Here is an 18,647-nt window from a genome sequence, read left to right as displayed (position 1 = left end):
TGTTGTCTCAAGACACAAGACCCATGTCTCGAGATAATCAACAAATTGTCTTGAGACAATTAGAGTTTTGTCTTGAGACAAGAGGCACCAAATGACTATTTTGCTTTGACCCTATCTTGAGACAATCGATCCTTTGTCTCAAGACACCCTTCTTTAAAGGTGATTTTTGGTTTTTTGGGCTGTCTTGAGACCATAAGAACATGGTATGAGATAGGCTTTAAAAATCAAGAAAAAGAGCAACAAATCATAAAGAAACAAAGGCAAACAACCTAGGTAATTATTCTATCATGCATATAAACACAAAATATAGACAAACAAGCACATAAAAACATACAAACATGTTTAAAATTAAAAATCACTAAATGACTTTTTGAAAAAGCAAAAGGAGCAAAAAGTGGCCAATTTACTAAGTGACATAAAATGAACCATTTGGGCATAAAGACTTGGTAAATAGTATATTTGGTCCAAATTGCCTATTTTAAACATGCTTGCATTAAAAATAAATAGTAAATCAATATATACAATAAAAATCAAATAATTAAGCATATGACAACATTTAAGTACAAAATTCAAGAACATATACAAGAATCAAATAACAATAAAGATGTACAAAAAATAAACATGTATGGCTCAAAAAGAATTTTAAAAATTAACAAAATCCAATCATGGCATGTTCATTAGTCTAGGTTCACCTCTAATTGTCCAAAATCTTTCTTTATCTAAAGGTTTAGTGAAAATATCGGCAAATTGATGCAAAGTATATACAAACCCTAGAACTATGTCTCTTTTTTGCATATGGTCTCTAATGAAGTGGTGGTTAATTTCTATGTGTTTTGTTCTAGAGTGTTGGATGAGATTTTTGGTTAAGCATATAGCACAAGTGTTATCACATTTGATTGGAATGTGATCCATGCAGATTCCACAGTCTTCTAACTGTTGCTTCTCCCAAAGGATTTGAGCACAACAACTATTCCACCTCGGTGGTGGATAAAGCAACACTATTTTGTTTCTTGGTTTTCCAAGAAACAAAAATATTTCCTAATAATTGACATGTACTAGAAGTATTTTTTCTATCTAATTTGCATACTTCAAAATTTACATAAGAGTAAGTGTGAAAACTAAAAAAGAATCATTTGGATACCAAAGTCCTAAGTTTGGAGTGTCCTTAAGGTACCTAAAGATCCTCTTAATGGCTTGTAAATGTGACTTCCTAGGAGATGATTGATATCTAGAGCACAAACATACACTAAACATTACATCTAGTCTACTAGCAGTAAGATAGAGTAATGAACCAAACATTGACCTATAAAGTTTAGTGTCAACACATTTACCTCCTTCATCTTTTTCAAGCTTTGTTGAAGTGCTTATTAGAGTTTATTTAGGCTTCAAGTCCTCCATTTTGAAATTCTTGAGCATTTCCTTGATGTATTTAACTAAATTAGTGATTAGTTTTAGTTTGCTTGATTTGGAGCCCCAAGAAGAAATTGATCTTTCCCATCATGCTCATTTCAAACTTACCCTGCATAATCTTAGGAGATTCTTAACAAAGTAATTCATTAGTAGCACCAAATATAATATCATCAACATATATTGGCACTACTAAAATGTCTTTTCCTTTGGTCTTTATAAACAAGATGGTATCAACTTTGCCTTCATTAAAATTATTTTCAATTAAGAATTTTGAATGCCTTTTATACCAAGATCTAGAAGGTTGTTTTAAACCATATAAAGCTTTGGACAATTTGAAATGATTAGGAAAAAGTGGATTTTCAAAATTAGAAAGTTGTTCTACATAAACCTCCTCATTTATAAAATCATTAAAAAAATTCACATTTAACATCCATTTGAAAAAGCTTAAATTTATGAAAGCATGTAAAAGCTAAAAGCATTCTAATTACTTCTAACCTAGCTACTAGTGCATAAGTTTTATCATAATCTATGCATTCCTCTTGGTTATATCCTTAGGCAACTAGTCTAGCCTTATTTCTAACTAAATTACCACTCTCATCAAGTGTGCTTCTATATACCCATTTGGTTCCTATGGTTGGGTGATCACTAAGTCTTTCAACTAGAGTCCATACTTGGTTTCTTTTAAATTGGTTCAAATCTTCTTGCATAGTTAATTCCCAAAAATCATCATTCAAAGCATCATCAATATTCTTAGGTTCTATACAAGAAATGAAAGCAACATAATTATAAGTATTTCAAATTGAAGATCTAGTAATTACCCCTTTAGATGGATCACTAATAATATGATCATCTTTAACGTATGATAGCTCCCTTGGGTGGTTAGTTTCCTTCTCAACTTGAGTTGGTTCTTAGAGATCATCAATTTTGCATTCTTGAACCATTTCTTCTAGATCTTGTTCTTCATGTAATGCTTTGCTTGGATCTACTTGATAAATTTCTACATCATTAAGATCAATAGCATCATTTCTTGAAGGAAGGTTAAATTCATAAAAAAATTATATGCAGACTCTTCTACTACAAAGGTTCTTTTGTTAAATTTTTATAAGCTTTAAAATTAACATTCAATGGAGTGGAACTTTGTTAAGGCGGTTATGGAAAAAATGGGATTTTCAAATTGGTATGTAACACCCCGAACCCGAGACCATCGCCGGTGTCGGACACGAGGGGTTAACAAGCCAAATCCACATATTTCACCCACCAATTTGACATTTCCAGACAGGCTGGAAATCTGCGTCACTGTCACCTTAAAATCATATCTCGAGTTTCAAAACTCGAAACTGATTCCGTAAATTTTCCTGAATTTAGACTCATATATCCATCCATGGATTTATTTCTAGAATTTTTGGTCGGGCAAATTGGTACAGTTTATTAGTTAAAGTCACCCATGTTACAGGGATCGACTGCTCTGACCTTCGCGCGTTACAACTTGAATATCTCTCTGTACAGGGCTTTAATACTGGTGCTGTTTGTTTCTAATGAAACTAGACTCAAAATGGAATCTGTACATATAAGGCATGACTCCTAATTCTTTCTGGATAATTTAATATAAATTTTTAAAGTTGCGACAGGGGACCCAGAAACCGTTCTGGCCCTATCTCACAATAGCTTTAATATCTCTTAACATGTAACTCCTACGACCGTTTCGTTTCTTCCACATGAAAGTAGACTCATTAAGGTTCATTTACATAATTTATTCATTATTTAATACCATTCCTAAAAATTTTGGTGATTTTTCAAAACCACACCACTGCTGCTGCCAGCATCTGTTTTCAAAGTAACCATTACCTATTTCATGATTTCCACGATTCAAATGGCCCTTTTGCACACATAGCACAAAGTGTGATTATGATTAACCATTCCAATGGCTAATCCTTTCAAACAATTTCATACCCCATAATGATTATCATACAAACTATTATAGAATCATACTAAAACATATATAAGCCATTTTCGCATGGCTATCCAAGCTTACACAAAACCGAAAGGTACATGACCTTCAACATTAGGGTAGTCCTATACATGCCATTTCAAAGTTCAACCAAAATTATACCAAAATGGAGGCTTTGATAGTGTAGATGACTTCGACTTTAATGATCCCGAATCCGCTTGCTACCGAGCAAAATCTATAAAACAGAGAGCCAAAGCAACGGAGTAAGCATTTTTATGCTTAGTAAGTCTCAAGCAATAAAATCAGCTTTAACCAAAGCATTACATTCACATAGCCAAATGAATCATTTCATTAATACACATTCACATAATCATACTTACTTCACCATCCCAACTCTTATGTTCATACACAAATAACGGCTTCGTTAAGGCCGATAACTCGTTCCATCATAGGAGCGAATATTCATACGCTCTTACTCCTAGCGCGCAAAGCACACACAACACATACCTTGTTATTGGGAAGTTTCACAAGTGCATTAGCTAAAATTTTCCAGCAAGCTTATAATTTTCAAATCACATACCTTGAGTTTAACCGGATATAGCTACTCGTTCAAACGCCTTGGGACATAGCCCGGTTATGGTAACCCGCACAAAGGCCTTGGGACTTAACCCGGATTTCACAATTTGCACAAATGCCTTTGGGTCTTAGCCGGATGTAGTCACTAGCACAATTGCCTTGGTCTTAACCGGATGTAATTACCAGCATAAATGTCTTGGGACTTAGCCGGATATCATTCAATTGCTCATGCACACATATACATCAATAATCATTTCCCATTCATATTTCATTTTCGTTACTAAGGCTCAAACACAAACATATCACTTGCATAATCGCCTTCGGGACTTAGCCCGGGTATCATTCAAATACTCATACACACATAAATCAATAATCATTACACATCCATATTTCATTTCACATAATTCGAGTAGGGTCATTTCTTGAGGACTTACCTCGGATGTTGTCGAACGGCTTTGACGGCTATTTGATCACTTTTTCCTTCCCCTTATCCAATTGTGGCCCTCTAAGCTCTTGAGCTAATTCAAACAAATTCAATTTATTAAAGTCTCGCTTGCTAGCCTTGGCCGAATACACATATCATTGATTCAACATCACATAACTAAGCACTTTAGTCAATTTTCTTTAATTACGCACACATTCGGCCTTAGCTCACAACAAGGTAGCCGATTACCTAAGTCAAGAATAGGCATCATTAAGCTTGCCTCTAACCGAATGCATGCACAATAATTCCCCTCATGTGGCCGATTATGCTTAGTCATTCTTGCATAAAATCAAAAATAAATTGCAAGATTTTCACATCATATGTGTACTAGGCGAATGTACATGCAAATTTCACAACATTCTTCAACAAACTTCTTCTTTAAACAACATATTCATCACTTTCTTCATAATCAAAATATCATGTGCAATCATATATACACATATAAGTGCAAGGTCAATTTCAAGGTGTCCATAGCCATCCAAAACACAAATTTTAACTAACATGCAAGAAGCATGAACCATGCTCATGAATGCATCATGGCGAATACATCACAATCATGCCCTTTCAACTTCAATCATGGTTAAACAAAAAAACTCAATGTCTTACTTAAAATTGGTACAAAGAAGTTTCAAGAGTAGTCAATCCATCATTGCATGCATCATTAGCAAGCTTCACATTTAGCATGCAATGGCTTTAACACAATAACAACTTTGGCCAAATGCCATTTCCATGGCATAACAAGGATTTGAACCATGGCTAACATGCACATCAAGTTAGCAACCAAAACATGCATGAAACTCCTAACACAACCTCATACATACCTTAATCTTGATGCAAATTTAGCCAAATCTCCTTCTAGATCTCTTCTAAACCAAGCATGAAGCAAAAATCCTATCTCCTCTCTTAGTATTTTCGGCCAAAAGGAAAGAACAAGGATGAACAATTTTTTTCTTGTTTTTCTTTCACTTGCTGGCAATGGGGGAAAGGATGAGCTATTTTTTGATTTTTTGTTTCTCATCCAACATCATTAATTATTTTATCATTTAATTCATCATGCATTAACAAAACATGTTTCAACATGTTTTCTTTGCCCATAAACCATGTCATGGCAGGCCACTAGCTTGTTTTGGGGAAATTTGACATGCAAGTCCATAGTTTTGCATGCATGCTTTAATTAGTCATCACACATTTCCCTATCGTACTTTCAAAGTTTACTACTAAGTCCCTTCTAGTGAAATTCACCTTTATAACACTAAATCAATCATCAAAAATGTCACACATGAGCACACACATATTATAGGCATCAAAATAAACTTTAAATTATTTTTATGCCTCGGTTTTGTGGTCCCGAAACCACATTCCGACTAGGGTCAATTTTGGGCTCTCACATGGTAGGACAAGTTAATTATGAATTGTATCTCTATTAGTATTGTATTCTATTATTGTGAACAATTATGTTTCTAATTCCTCCTCTCCCTCTAGAGGCCTTCGATAAGGGATTTTTCCCTCGTTTTTATTTGTTATTTGTGCAAAAGCTCTCTTGGCTCAGTTAAAAAGAATCATGAGTCCAAGCTTAGTTTAGGAGTTCAAGCAAGTAAGAATTATCTTCGTGTTAACCATATTTTCTTTGTAGGAAATAGTCTCTTTTTTTTTTTGCAAAATCTATCAAGGCGAGTGGAGAGAAACTCAAGGAACTTCTCAAAGTGTACGAAGAAAGTTCAGGTCAACTAATAAATTATAAGAAGTCCACTTTTCTTTATCCCAACCAGCCTAGAAGAATATCAAGATATACAAAACATGTTCAATATTCAAACTATTTTTAGTCTAGATAAGTATCTCGAACTTCCAACATTATTAAAGGCAAGGAAGAAAATAGCTTTCAAAGAAATTATAGATAAAGTCAAAGATCGAGGTAAGAGTTGTTTTAAGAAACTTCTTTCTTTTGGAGGATAGGAAATTTTCATCAAATCATTCTTCAAGCTACACCCATGTATGTAATACAATGCTTCCTTCTACCTAAAACTCTTTTTGATGACATTACTAATGTTGCTAGAAGACATTAATGGCTAAGCAAAAATGAGGGAAGAGGTATGCATTGGCTCAAGTGGAAAAAAGTTTGTAAGCCTAAAGCCTTAGGAGGAATAAGATTTTGTGATCTCCATTTGTTCAATCTTGCACTTCTAGCTAAACAAGGCTGGAGATTAATTTAGAACCCTAACACATTATTCTTCAAAGTCCTGAAGGTTAAGTATTTCCCAAATGATTCTTTTATGAACTCCAACTTGGAAACTGATTGTTGCTCATTTAAGATGCATTTGGAGTGAAAAATCTATTATTATCCATTGCATCAAAGGGCATATTGGTAACAGAAGATTGGTAAACTTACGAAATGATAATTGGCTTCCTGTTGCGAGTAAAATAACTAATGCAATTGTGCAAGTGTACATGTTATTCAAGTAATAAAGTGATAAGTAAGTATTGTCTCCACAGGGATTGGAAATTGGTAAGAAATTGAGTATGTTATTAAAATACTGTTAATTATACCACAATATCAAGAAATAATCTCAGAGTGAATAAGAAACTAGAATAATGAATTACTGAAAATAAATGATAAAGAACAAAGAAGTGATATGGTAAATAAAATGATGTGGAAATTCACAGAGAATATCAAGAGTATTTCTATTGTTGAATGAATAAGGTTGGAATTATGTAAGACAAATGTTCATATCAAGATAATGCTACGGCAAAACATTGTCTACTCTACTGCGTAAAGCTTCGCTACTGTGACTTGCCTCTTTCGATAGCTAGATCTTAAGCTAAAAATCTAAATTCATGTATGTCTACAGAATTTAGGATTGATAACTACAATGAAATTCCTCTCTGTACAACTTGCAACATTTATGTATAAAGTGTTACGAATATTCTGTCGAGTATTCACTTGCATAAAACGATTCAAGATCCAGTATTCTTAACCTTTTCAAAATTAAAAACACCTAAGAACACAACATACATTCAACTATGTCTAGAGCTTGCATACATGTATTTAAAATAAGCATGAATTGAATATAACAATGATATAGACAATATCAAATCCTAGGCATTAAAGATGATAAAACATTCACCCAAACAACTCCAACCCTGAAAAGATTTAGTTCATGGGTGGAAAAGTACACATCAAAATAGAATCATTCATCAACATTTCTCAATTAATTTCGAACCATAGAAAAGTCAATCTAGAAAAATAAAGGAAGAACTACATGAAGTTAATTCAATCTAGAAAAATAAAAAAGAACTGTAGGAAGTTAATTCCACATGCCATCTTATCTTTTATCTTCCGATTGTACATGAATTCAAGATAGATTTCTCTTCCCCTTCCTCACATCTGTATTCTGTTCTCTTCTAAGTTTCTACCTTTTCTTTCTTTGGAATTCTCCAATGGAGTTCTTCTTTACCTAGAAAGAGAGAGAATTGTTATCACCATTCTCTTTCTCACGCTGATTCTCCTCTAATCTTTTTTCTTCTTTTCTCTCCATCTTTTATTGGGTAGATCCGTCCCACCTCAGCACATATTTTTCATTCATCTTTTCAGGTTGGTTTTTCTAGTACACATCCAGCTGGCTGTGAGTGACATGGATAGAGTGCTCAGTCATCTTCCTAGAATTGCTATGGCAATTTTGTTGCCAATCAATCTTACCAATTGCCATGACAATGTTTCACTTCCCTTATTTTCTTTCTACATCCTCTTCATCCTCTTCTTCTACCTGCACCTGTGTTCACACAGAACCATACCTCTCCTCCCCAAGTGATAAAAGAAACAAATAATGGCCAATGTAGCGCAATCCAAGCTTTGTTAATCAATGCTCTAAAATTATCCTAAAAATGCAGATGTATTTACTTAATTTCAAATAATTAATTCCATCTAGAGGCCTAACATATAACTCTTTTCAAGAGTTATCACTTCCATGTTCAAATAATATGACCGTCACCTCATTATGTCCCAATTTATCCCAAGATGCTACAATTATTGTGCTAATGGAAACAAATAGATTGAATTTGTAACACCCTCATTCTGGCAGGTTCTAAGTTCTGGTGAGTAGGTTGAGAGTAATTTGTGAGGCGCAACATATCCGCCCAATTGTTGTTTTATTGTATAGACCAAGTGCATAGCAGATATTAGAATATTATGCAAGGATTGTTCTCAGAATGTATTAAGTAGTAAAGAAGAAGAGATTGGTAAAAACCTTGTAGGTAGGGGTTATCGCCGAAGGTATTGTATGCCCAGTTCATTGAGTTATTGTGCTAGTTACATCATAGATGATTTGGTTAGAAGCTAATTAGATAGATGAACCAAAAATATAAAAATATTGGGTTTTCATAATTTTAAACCATTTATAAAGGCAGTTTAGAAAGTTGTGACACATGTCAAGTTCCAATAAGGGCTTAGGTTATATATGTATATTTAGGATAGAAAAAGGAGGATTCTTTCTTCTTCATTCTTCAAGAAGTATTAATATCTGAATGTTAGAGAACTTACAACATTTCTTCCTTCTTCAAGTAGAAGATGTAGATCTAGATTTTTACTAGTGATTACTCCATGTCAAGGTAAGATTTATGACTTTGCATGTTTTGTTGTGAAAGGGTAAGTCTGTTAGATTTGGTAGATCAGTAAAAAAAAAGATATAAGGCCTTGCTTGGGGATTTTCAATGTTAGAAATTATGGGGAAAAGTGGAATATGAATAGATCTTGATGGATTTCCATGTTTTGTAGAAGTAGTTGTTGTTGATTGCATGATGGAAGTCTGGATCTGGAGTTTTGAATTGCAGTAGATGAGAATCAGGTGAGTCCTTAAGCTGAATCTGCTATTCATACGAGAAACTTATGTGGAATTTGATCAGACTATGAAACCAAATCTAGATAATTATAGTATGTTGATCATGCTATTGTATGAATGTTTACTGGGTTTTACATGTATAATTTATATGGACGTTGACAAGTTTGAGTATGTGATAAGTACCTGATGCTGAAATATGGTTGTATGGGTAAATCTGGAATATATACGATGAGTTGCAAAATAGTTTAGGTGCATGTAGGGAACAAAAGTGTCGAATCTTAGATGATGTCACTTCATGAAGAGCCTATCAAGTGAGTCTGTGTCTATTCACCACGGTGGAGTCTAAAGGGGTCCATCGGGACTAAAAACATGATCTCTTATATGAACCACTAAAGGAAAAGTCCATGGCCACAGTACCCTCTAAAGAAACCAAAGGATGGTGATTACCCAATAAGGTTCTTTGTATGTCCCAAGACGATGATGGGCACACTTCACATAATGTGAGTTTAGGAAAATACAGATTGTAAACACATCTGAAAAGGAAAAGCCTTTGTGGAAAACTCCGTACGGAATGCCTTTGTGACGCACTCTTAATAACTGCCATTATGGCAAACTCTTGAGCAAATGGCCTTATAGTGATAATCATGAAAGAAAAGCCTTTGTGGCAAAATATAAAAGAAAATTCTTTGTGGTGAATCATGAAAGAAATATTTTGTGGCGAAACATGAAAAAAAATCGTTGTAACAAAATATGAAAGAAAAGCCTTTGTGATGAATTATGAAGGGATAGCCATTGTGGCAAACCCTACAATGATAGCTTTTGTGGCAAATCCTACAATGATAACTTTTATGGCGATAATTTGAGAGATAAACCCTTATGGGGCACTCTAAAGGAACGAATTACATGGCAAATTTTAAAAATAGTGCCCTTGTGGCGTACATAGTAAGGCTTTCAATAGTGTACCCTAAAGGAATAATTCTTGTGACACATTCTATATTAAATTATTTCGGCTAGTTCAATATGGTTCATAAGTGTGATTAGAAAGATCAGTAAGGCACCGTGTCTCTATGGGCTATGGTAAAGTATCATACAAGACCATGATTCAATTGTGAATAATGAATTGAAGAAATATAGAGAGGTGATAGGTTTAACATAAAAAAAGTGATTTCTGATTAAGGATTCCAAATTTGATATTTGAAGGAAGTATTTGCTATATGTGTACATGACCATTCATAAGTTGTGATAAAACGATGGCTTAGAGTTATGTATGCAAGAGTAACTGTGTTTCAGTTGTATAGACCTTCTAGAAAGGAAATGGATAAAGATTTATGAAAGATCAAATTTAAGAATGTAAGTGATGTATCAAAGATGTTGATGGGTAAATAATGATTTCAGAGTAAGGCATGTTAATCTGTAGTGAATGAAGAACGAAATTTGAGAAAAACATTCGTCGGAGACAAGTTGAAGGAAAAGAACAATAAGATCATCATATAACGATTCACCAGTCATAATGAGCAATTATTGCATAGGTAAAAGACTTTTCTCTCACTAAGTTCTTATGAGATTACATGAGTTTATACCTTTGTTTCAAGTTGAATGTGAGTATACGCCAGGAGGAACGACACCAAGACTACATCAAAAGAAAGGGTGTATTGAGTTATTATGCATACAGAGCAAGTTTGGTAGCGTATTCAAAGTCTAAATTGTCACTGAGAATTCCATACTTGGGGTTTCTATTATAGATTAAGATTTCAATTCAAATATCATTGTATTTTTAATTACCACATGTTGTAGTTGCATTTACTTCTTGCATATGCTTATGTATTCAAGTTAGAAATTTTGTAATTAAGTAAGTCATAATTGATTGTAATTTATATAAGCAGAACAAGTTTGTGTTTGTATTTGTTTGATAAATACCCAAGATCTAGATCCAGTTATTCGGATTGAGTTAAGGGTATTACAAAATTGGAATGAGAACTTGCTTAAATCAAAATTCTTTATTATTGAAGCTACTATTATCCAAGATATCCTTCTAAATGGCCAATATACAAGAGATAAAATTATTTGGCACTTTTCCAAGAATGATAAATGTTTCATAGGAAGTGGATATCATTACTTACTTAAAAGGGAGACTAAAAATGAGCGACAAATATGTGTATGAAAGTTTATTTGGAAAACAAAAGCAGCTCATAAGATAAAGATCTTCATTTGGAGGTTCTGTTGTAACATCTTAGCCACGAGAATGAAAATCAACTCTAGAATTGTGGGAGCTAATACATTGTGTGGTAGATGTAATTTTACCTATGAAGGCTCTGTTCATGCCCTTAAAGAATGTCCATTTGCCTAGAAAGCTTTAACACGATGTGGATTTTTTTTATGCTTTAACAAAAGAGACAATTTTCAACAGCTCGAATTGGATTGAGAAATGTGCTTTTATTCTTAGTAAAGTTGATTTTGATAAACTTACCACTTTTTAATGGTTCCTATGGATTCCAATATCAAATTTTTTTCTCAATTCAATGCATACTTTGATGAATATAAAGAAGCCTAGAAAATAATCGAGGTTTGTAACATCCCGAATTAGGGCCTAGTCAGAATAGTGGTTTCGGGACCACAAATCTGACACATTAAAATTTGTTTTTATTATATTTTTATGGTCTAAAATTTCATGGAATGATTTCATGAAAATTTCGTTCGAAAATTTTGACGTTTGGGCACTCAATTTGGTCAAAAGGACTAAATTGTAAAAAGTGCAAAAGTTGAGTTCTACATGTTAAAGGTGTCTAATTGTTATGAAATTTTAAATTGGAGGCCCTTAAATGGTAATTAGACCATTGTATAATTTTTTGGACAAAAATGGACATGAAATGTTTGGAATAGAATATTTTTAAGTTAGGGGCATTTTGGTAATCTAGTAATTAAAATGAATTAAAAACAAAATTAAAGCCAATTTTTGTCCATCTTCTACCCCATGGCTGAAACTTGCATGGAGAAGACATATCTAGGGTTTTTCAAGCTTCCAAGCTCGATTGTAAGTCCGTTCTAGCCTCGTTTTTAATGATTTTTACGTTTTTGAAATCCTCGTAACAAGATCTACTCATTTCTACCCATATTTTGAGCTAGGGTTTGTGTTTAAAAATTTACCCATGGATGACATACATGTGTTTTGATGTCTAATGGTAGAAAATGAATGCTCGGTGTGTAATAAACGACTTTTACTAAGTAATTTTCAGTGAAATTGTCAAAAAGGACCGTTTTGCAAAAGTTACAAAATTTGTCATCAAAGTGTGATTTAGTGGAATTTATGGGCTGCTATAATTATGAAAATGATTCAGCTAGGCTTAAAATGCAAGGAAATTAGATAAAATCATCTTACAAGCCTTGGGGAAAAAGTAAAAATATGTGAAAGTTTAGGGGTCAAAATGCAAATTTGTAAAAATATGATTTTTGGACCCATAAGAGTAATGTGACTAATTAGTGAGCTAAATGTGATATTATAGATCAAAGAAAATAAGATTCGGGCATAGATTGGAAATGAATGAGATTATGGACTAAATCGAAATATATAGTCGTGCTCGCATTCGAGGTAAGTTCGTGTGTCAATAATATTGCAATGCTATGTTTGAATTGAAAATTCTATATTATTATTGCACGAATGGCATGATTTAATATATTGAAAAGTGATGAAAGAATGGTATATAAAAATTGTAAGAACAATGATATATGGCTAGTAGCACATGAAATGTTGAATGGTTCAATTATTGATGGCTTGCTATATAATAGCTGAATATATTGAGAATTTGATATAACATGATGTTTTATTAAGTTGGATAACTTGTGAAAGAGTGAAAAGGAAGGTAAGTTTGTATGTAAATAATATATCGATTCTTTTTTTATATTATTATCTTTTGTTATTATATGATATGTAGCTGCCTATAGAATGATCATTTGATGTAAATTACGAATTGAAATTGACTAAGAATGAATCAGTAAAATGTTGAAAAGTGAAGAATTTCCCGATTGGGCCTTCGGAATAGAAAAGATATGAATGATCCGTTTTGAGAACACATGTGTAGTACTATGTGCAAGCTACTCTGTGTTTAAGACAGTTTTAGGTCACGTGTGTAGTACCAAGTGCAGGCTGCTACGTGTTACAGATTGTTAGGTCGCATGTGTAGTACTAAGTGCAGGCTACTATGCGTACCCGATAGCTTCGATCACGTGTGTAGTACTAAGTGCAGGCTACTATGTGTTTCCGATGGTTAGGTCACGTGTGTAGTACTAAGTGCAAGCTACTACGTGTACCAGATTGTTAGGTCACATGTGTAGTACTAAGTGCAGGCTACTATGCGTACCAGAGAGCTTTAGTTACAAGGGTGTTAATATGTACGGGCCACCGGGTATCTGTTATTATTCCGATGAGTTCAACGGGAAATTTACTAAGTGAAAATACATATGAACATGACTATGTGGTGAATAAGTGAAGGTTTGTATGTGTAAACTTATGAACAATGTGCTCGATATGTGATCGAACTTTGGTAAGATTGATATGGAGTAAATGTTACAATGAAAGTTACTACAAAGAAAACATGAAAGAGTGAAATTTAGTAATAAAATAGTTTTAGACAACAGCAGTTATGTGACTTTGAAAAATCACAAAAAATGGTGGAAATCGAATTAGAAGTTGAATAAGATATTAAATAAAAGCTTATTGAGTCTATTTTCATATAAAGGAAACATTGTAAGAAAAAGAATTTCATATTATGAGATATTTGAATTCTTGTGAGATAGAGTCAGAATGAGTTTGGAATCCCCTGTTCCGAATTGGGAAAATCACTAGAATTTTTACAAAAATAATCATGGGTTATAAATTATATGCTTAAAATCATTAATGAGTCTATTTTCAAGGGAAATAGATGGGAGCATCATCCGAGTCCCGTACTATGAGATAATTAATTCGTAGTGAAGAGAGGTTGGAACTATCGATAGTAAAACAGGGGTAAATTTAAAGAATAAACTATACTTATTGGCTAGACCAAAAATTCTAAAAAAATTTTGGTAAGAAGATATGTGAGTCTAGTTTTTGGGAAAATTAGTGGTTCTCAATTTGGAGTCCTGTAGCTCCAGATATAAATAATTTAGTGACTATGACTCTAGAAAATAGCTTAACTGGACTTTGAATAAATAGAGAGGAATTGAAAAATAACATGTTAATACATTGCTTATTATTTTTCATGCGAGCTTGCTAAGCGTACAGCTTACTCCCTCCTTTCCATTTCTTTTAGTGTTGTCAGGTCGGCTCGGTGTTGGAGATCGTCGAAGGCAGCATCACACTATCAAGCCAATACCTCTGGAGTATTGATACATATGTTAGAAATATCAAGTGAGTGGCATGTATAGGGACCTAGTTCTATGACATGTGTTATTATGATTAGGCTAAATGTATTGGCCTATATCGAGCTATTGTATATAGCCATGAGAGGTGGCTCATATTGATTATGGTTTGTAAGTCTAGCTAATCATGTTACATTTTAATGCATATGATGTGATTATATAAATATGTTTGTTTGCCATGCATGGTTGGTAATGTCATGGGTGTTGAATGCATGTTTTATGACCAATCGAGGTGGTCATGACCATGAATTAAACGTGTAATATGGTAATAAGATGATAGTGCCTTGAACATGGATGTTTGATGTATAAGTTATTAACCATAGTTTAATGGTAGAAGTGATTAATGAGATGACAAGGTCAAATGAATGTGTAATAATGTAGCTAGACATGTTTATCATAAGTAGGTGGAACATATGTATAATGACGAGCTAATGTTGAATGTGTCTTATAATCGGTGTTTAATCACTAAAATGATGCCATGAGTTGTGAGTTTGATGTATATATGGTTGTAAGGGTTTATGGGAAACATGAAGGCTTGGAAAATAGCCTAAGTGTTAGCCACACGGGTAGAGACACGACCATGTGCCTCAACCGTGTGGAGGACACGGCCTAACACACGGGCGTATGGCCTGGCCATGTGGTTCAAATTGTTTTGCTGATGTCACAAACAGAGAGTTACACGAGTTGAGGACACGGGCGTGCCACAAGCCAAACAGGCGTGTGTGATCACAAGGTTCAACACACACGGGTGTGTGACTCTCCAAAGCAAGAAAATTGCTAAGTTGTCCAAAGTTTATCAAAAGTTCTCGGTTTAGTCCCAAACCACCCCAATGTATGTTTTAGGCCTCGAAGGCCAGTATAAGGGACGATATACATGTATTTGAAAAGTTTTAATTTGAACGAAAATTTTATGGCCCAGTTTTGCATGCTTGTGGATGTTTAAATCCGGTAACGCCTCGAACCTTGTTCCGGCTTCGGATACGGGTAAGGGGTGTTACAAGGTCAATCAACAAAGAGCCACGAGATGTTCTTGGAAAGCTCCAATAAGCCATATCATCAACGTGAACTTTGACACTAAATTTAACACATCTCAAAAATACGGAGGAGTTGGGATTGTCTTTCATGACCATCAAGGCTTCATCTCAGGATGTACTACTCTCAAATTATCCTATGTTAATTGCGAAGATTTAGTTGAAGCTAAGGCTGCTTATATGGCTTTAGAAACTGATTAGGGCTATCAAATATCATCTTTGAAGATGACGGACTACACATCATCAAAGGGCTCAATAGTTCGAATAAGACTTCTCTAAGCTTAAATTGATCCTTGATGGTTGTAAAAAGCTTGTGTCTTCCTTTAATGTTTGTAAGGTTGTTACTAGAAGGGATGGAAACAAAGTTACTAATTAGTCTTGGTTCACCCATTAACATGTACTAAAACCTTGATTACCCTTTTTATGTGTTCACCAACCTATCTTGACTGATGTTGTAAATTTATAAATAATCTTCACTTTCCTAACTTTAAAAAAAAAAAAACTATCAACTTATTTATGTGACACTATTTTCGTAAATCACATGAAAATTGATCATATGGAATTTTATTAAATTAAAAATAAAATAGTAAATTTTAATTATATGCATATAAATTTAAATTATATTACTTTTTGGAGAAATTATTTAAATTATTTTCACATAAATTTAAACTATTTTCCCTTTACTACAATAATAAAAATGTGTATATTTAATTTAAATTTATTCCTTTATGTTTTAGTTTAATAAACTATCACATTAGCAAGTTCCATGTAACATAATAAAAGTAATGCTACATAAATAGCAGTAGAATGTGAAAATTGAGTCAAAATTAAGATCTCATATACACAATTACACCAAATTAAAATTAGTGTATCACATTATATATTAGATTAAAATTTATATATAAATTTAAAATTTATTCTAAATAACAAATATTATTATAAAAATATTTTTATCTTTATATATCTTTATATAAATTTTAAATAAATACTCACCTTTGATAATGAGACTCAACCATCTCATTTCAATCAAAATATATTTTACATCGATTTTTTAATGACATTATAGGTATGTCATATCTCATTTTTACATAATTTTTTATGGACATTATGGGTGTGTCATGATCTTTTTATATCATCATTATCATACATAAGGCTAGATCATAGTGGTGGTTCTCCAACATTGAGCCCAAATTCCAATTTTAGGCCTGATAATAAAAGCTAATTAATAGCCCAAAATAAAACCCAACGCCGAAAAATTAATATAATAAAAGAAGGAAAATAGCCTATGCTAGGGTTTATTTTCCTGTTGTTATGGAATAAAGCAAAAGGAAAATTTCCATTTTAGCAGACTATCTTCGCCGCCTCCTCTTCCTCCTATCTCATAGCAGCCATGGTACTATCTCTCGCTTTCTACTTCTTTCCTTTGCTTTTTTAGAATGTTTGCAAAATAATGTCTTTAATACGTTTGTTTTGTTGCTTTCTAGATCATTCCAGAGAAGAACCGCCGCGAGATCTCCAAGTACCTCTTTCAAGGTAACCAAATAAAAAAATAATTCCCATATCGATTTCGAATTTTGTATTTCATTTGGATATTTGGATTTAAAATCTGGGATTTTATGTTTTGTTTTCTAGAGGGTGTTTGCTATGCAAAGAAAGATTACAACTTGGCGAAGCACCCAGAAATTGATGTTCCCAATCTTCAAGTAATAAAGCTGATGCAAAGCTTCAAGTCAAAAGAATACGTGCGTGAAACTTTTGCATGGATGCATTATTACTGGTACCTTACCAATGATGGCATTGAGTTCCTTAGGACATATCTGAATCTTCCTTCTGAGATTGTTCCCGCTACTTTGAAGAAACAAGCTAAGCCCGCTGGTCGTCCCATGGGCCCTCCTGGTGACCGCCCACGGTAATAGTTTTGGAGTTCTTTGCTCTTTTATTTAATGAAAAAGTTAGGCTTTTCTTTTCCATATAGAATTTGATGAAAATTTCTCTCTTTGTAATTGTGGGTTTTGTTGGTTATGAATCAGTGGTCCTCCTCGCTTTGGTGACGGCGAGAGGAGATTTGGTGACAGAGATGGCTACCGTGGAGGTCCAAGAGGAGGAGGTGATTTTGGCGACAAGGGAGGAGCTCCGGCTGACTATCAGCCTTCATTCAGGGTAATGTTGCTTTTATAAATTTTTAACTTATTACGTATGAATAGCTGATGGTTCAAATGCATGCGAAGTGTTGGATTGTACATAATGATTTATGGTGTTTATCTTAGTTATCTGAGTTTCTTTGTCCATTTTGGAACCATTTTTTTTGCCTCTTCTGAACTCTATTCATCTCAAATTTGATCAGAAGTACGCATAGTCATGGTTAGTTGTGATTGCTTGTTGGTGGCTTAAGATTAGTTTCATTGTGATGTTAATGTTACTTTTGTGGCTGCTCTTGGAAGATTTGTGCCTGTTAGATGCTAGTTATTTCACTTTGAAGGATGAAATGTTTATATGATTGCTTGAAAACATGTGTACCCATTGATGATAGATGAGGTTATGTTTCTAATAATATAAAGGCTGATATAATTTCTTACATGTGAACTCGCAGGGCCCTGGAACAAGGCCTGCCTTTGGTCGAGGAGGTGGTGGTTATGGTGGTGCTGGACCTGCAGGTGGTGCAGGTCTTCCTTGAGACGGATGCTTTTTCATGACAGATAGTTTTGTCAGTCTAGGTGGTTGTTGAAGTTGATAGAAGTTTGTGTTATGCTTTTCAATTTAGTTATTTGATGCTTATAAAATATTGCTACTCTTCGGTTCATCCGAAAGGAATTTAGGACCAATGTTTTCTTTGCTATTTGATCATACACATTTTGTGGTGTTTGTTGCACTGTAGTACTGAAATTTTCATTCAAGCTTGTAACATTATGGAATCCTGCTCTCATCAAACATATAATTCTACATGTTTCATGAATGCTGCTGTTGAACCGCAT

At 33.7% G+C, this 18,647-nt stretch overlaps 1 protein-coding gene across 1 annotated transcript; it reads left to right on the top strand.

Moving 5' to 3' along the window:
• Positions 1 to 16,928: 16,928 nt before the first annotated feature.
• On the top strand, positions 16,929 to 18,628 carry LOC108470222 (40S ribosomal protein S10-1-like). Its single transcript, XM_017771496.2, has 5 exons — positions 16,929 to 17,068; positions 17,160 to 17,208; positions 17,308 to 17,584; positions 17,706 to 17,835; positions 18,266 to 18,628. Exons 1-5 carry the CDS (start codon positions 17,066 to 17,068, stop codon positions 18,347 to 18,349), a joined length of 543 nt encoding a protein of 180 aa, XP_017626985.1. The 5' UTR covers positions 16,929 to 17,065; the 3' UTR covers positions 18,350 to 18,628.
• Positions 18,629 to 18,647: the final 19 nt, after the last annotated feature.

This window comes from Gossypium arboreum, chromosome 8, assembly GCF_025698485.1.
Source record: "Gossypium arboreum isolate Shixiya-1 chromosome 8, ASM2569848v2, whole genome shotgun sequence".
Lineage (NCBI taxonomy): Eukaryota > Viridiplantae > Streptophyta > Magnoliopsida > Malvales > Malvaceae > Gossypium > Gossypium arboreum.
The sequence above is the reverse complement of the archived record's forward strand: the minus strand, read 5'-3'. Positions and strand labels throughout refer to the sequence as shown.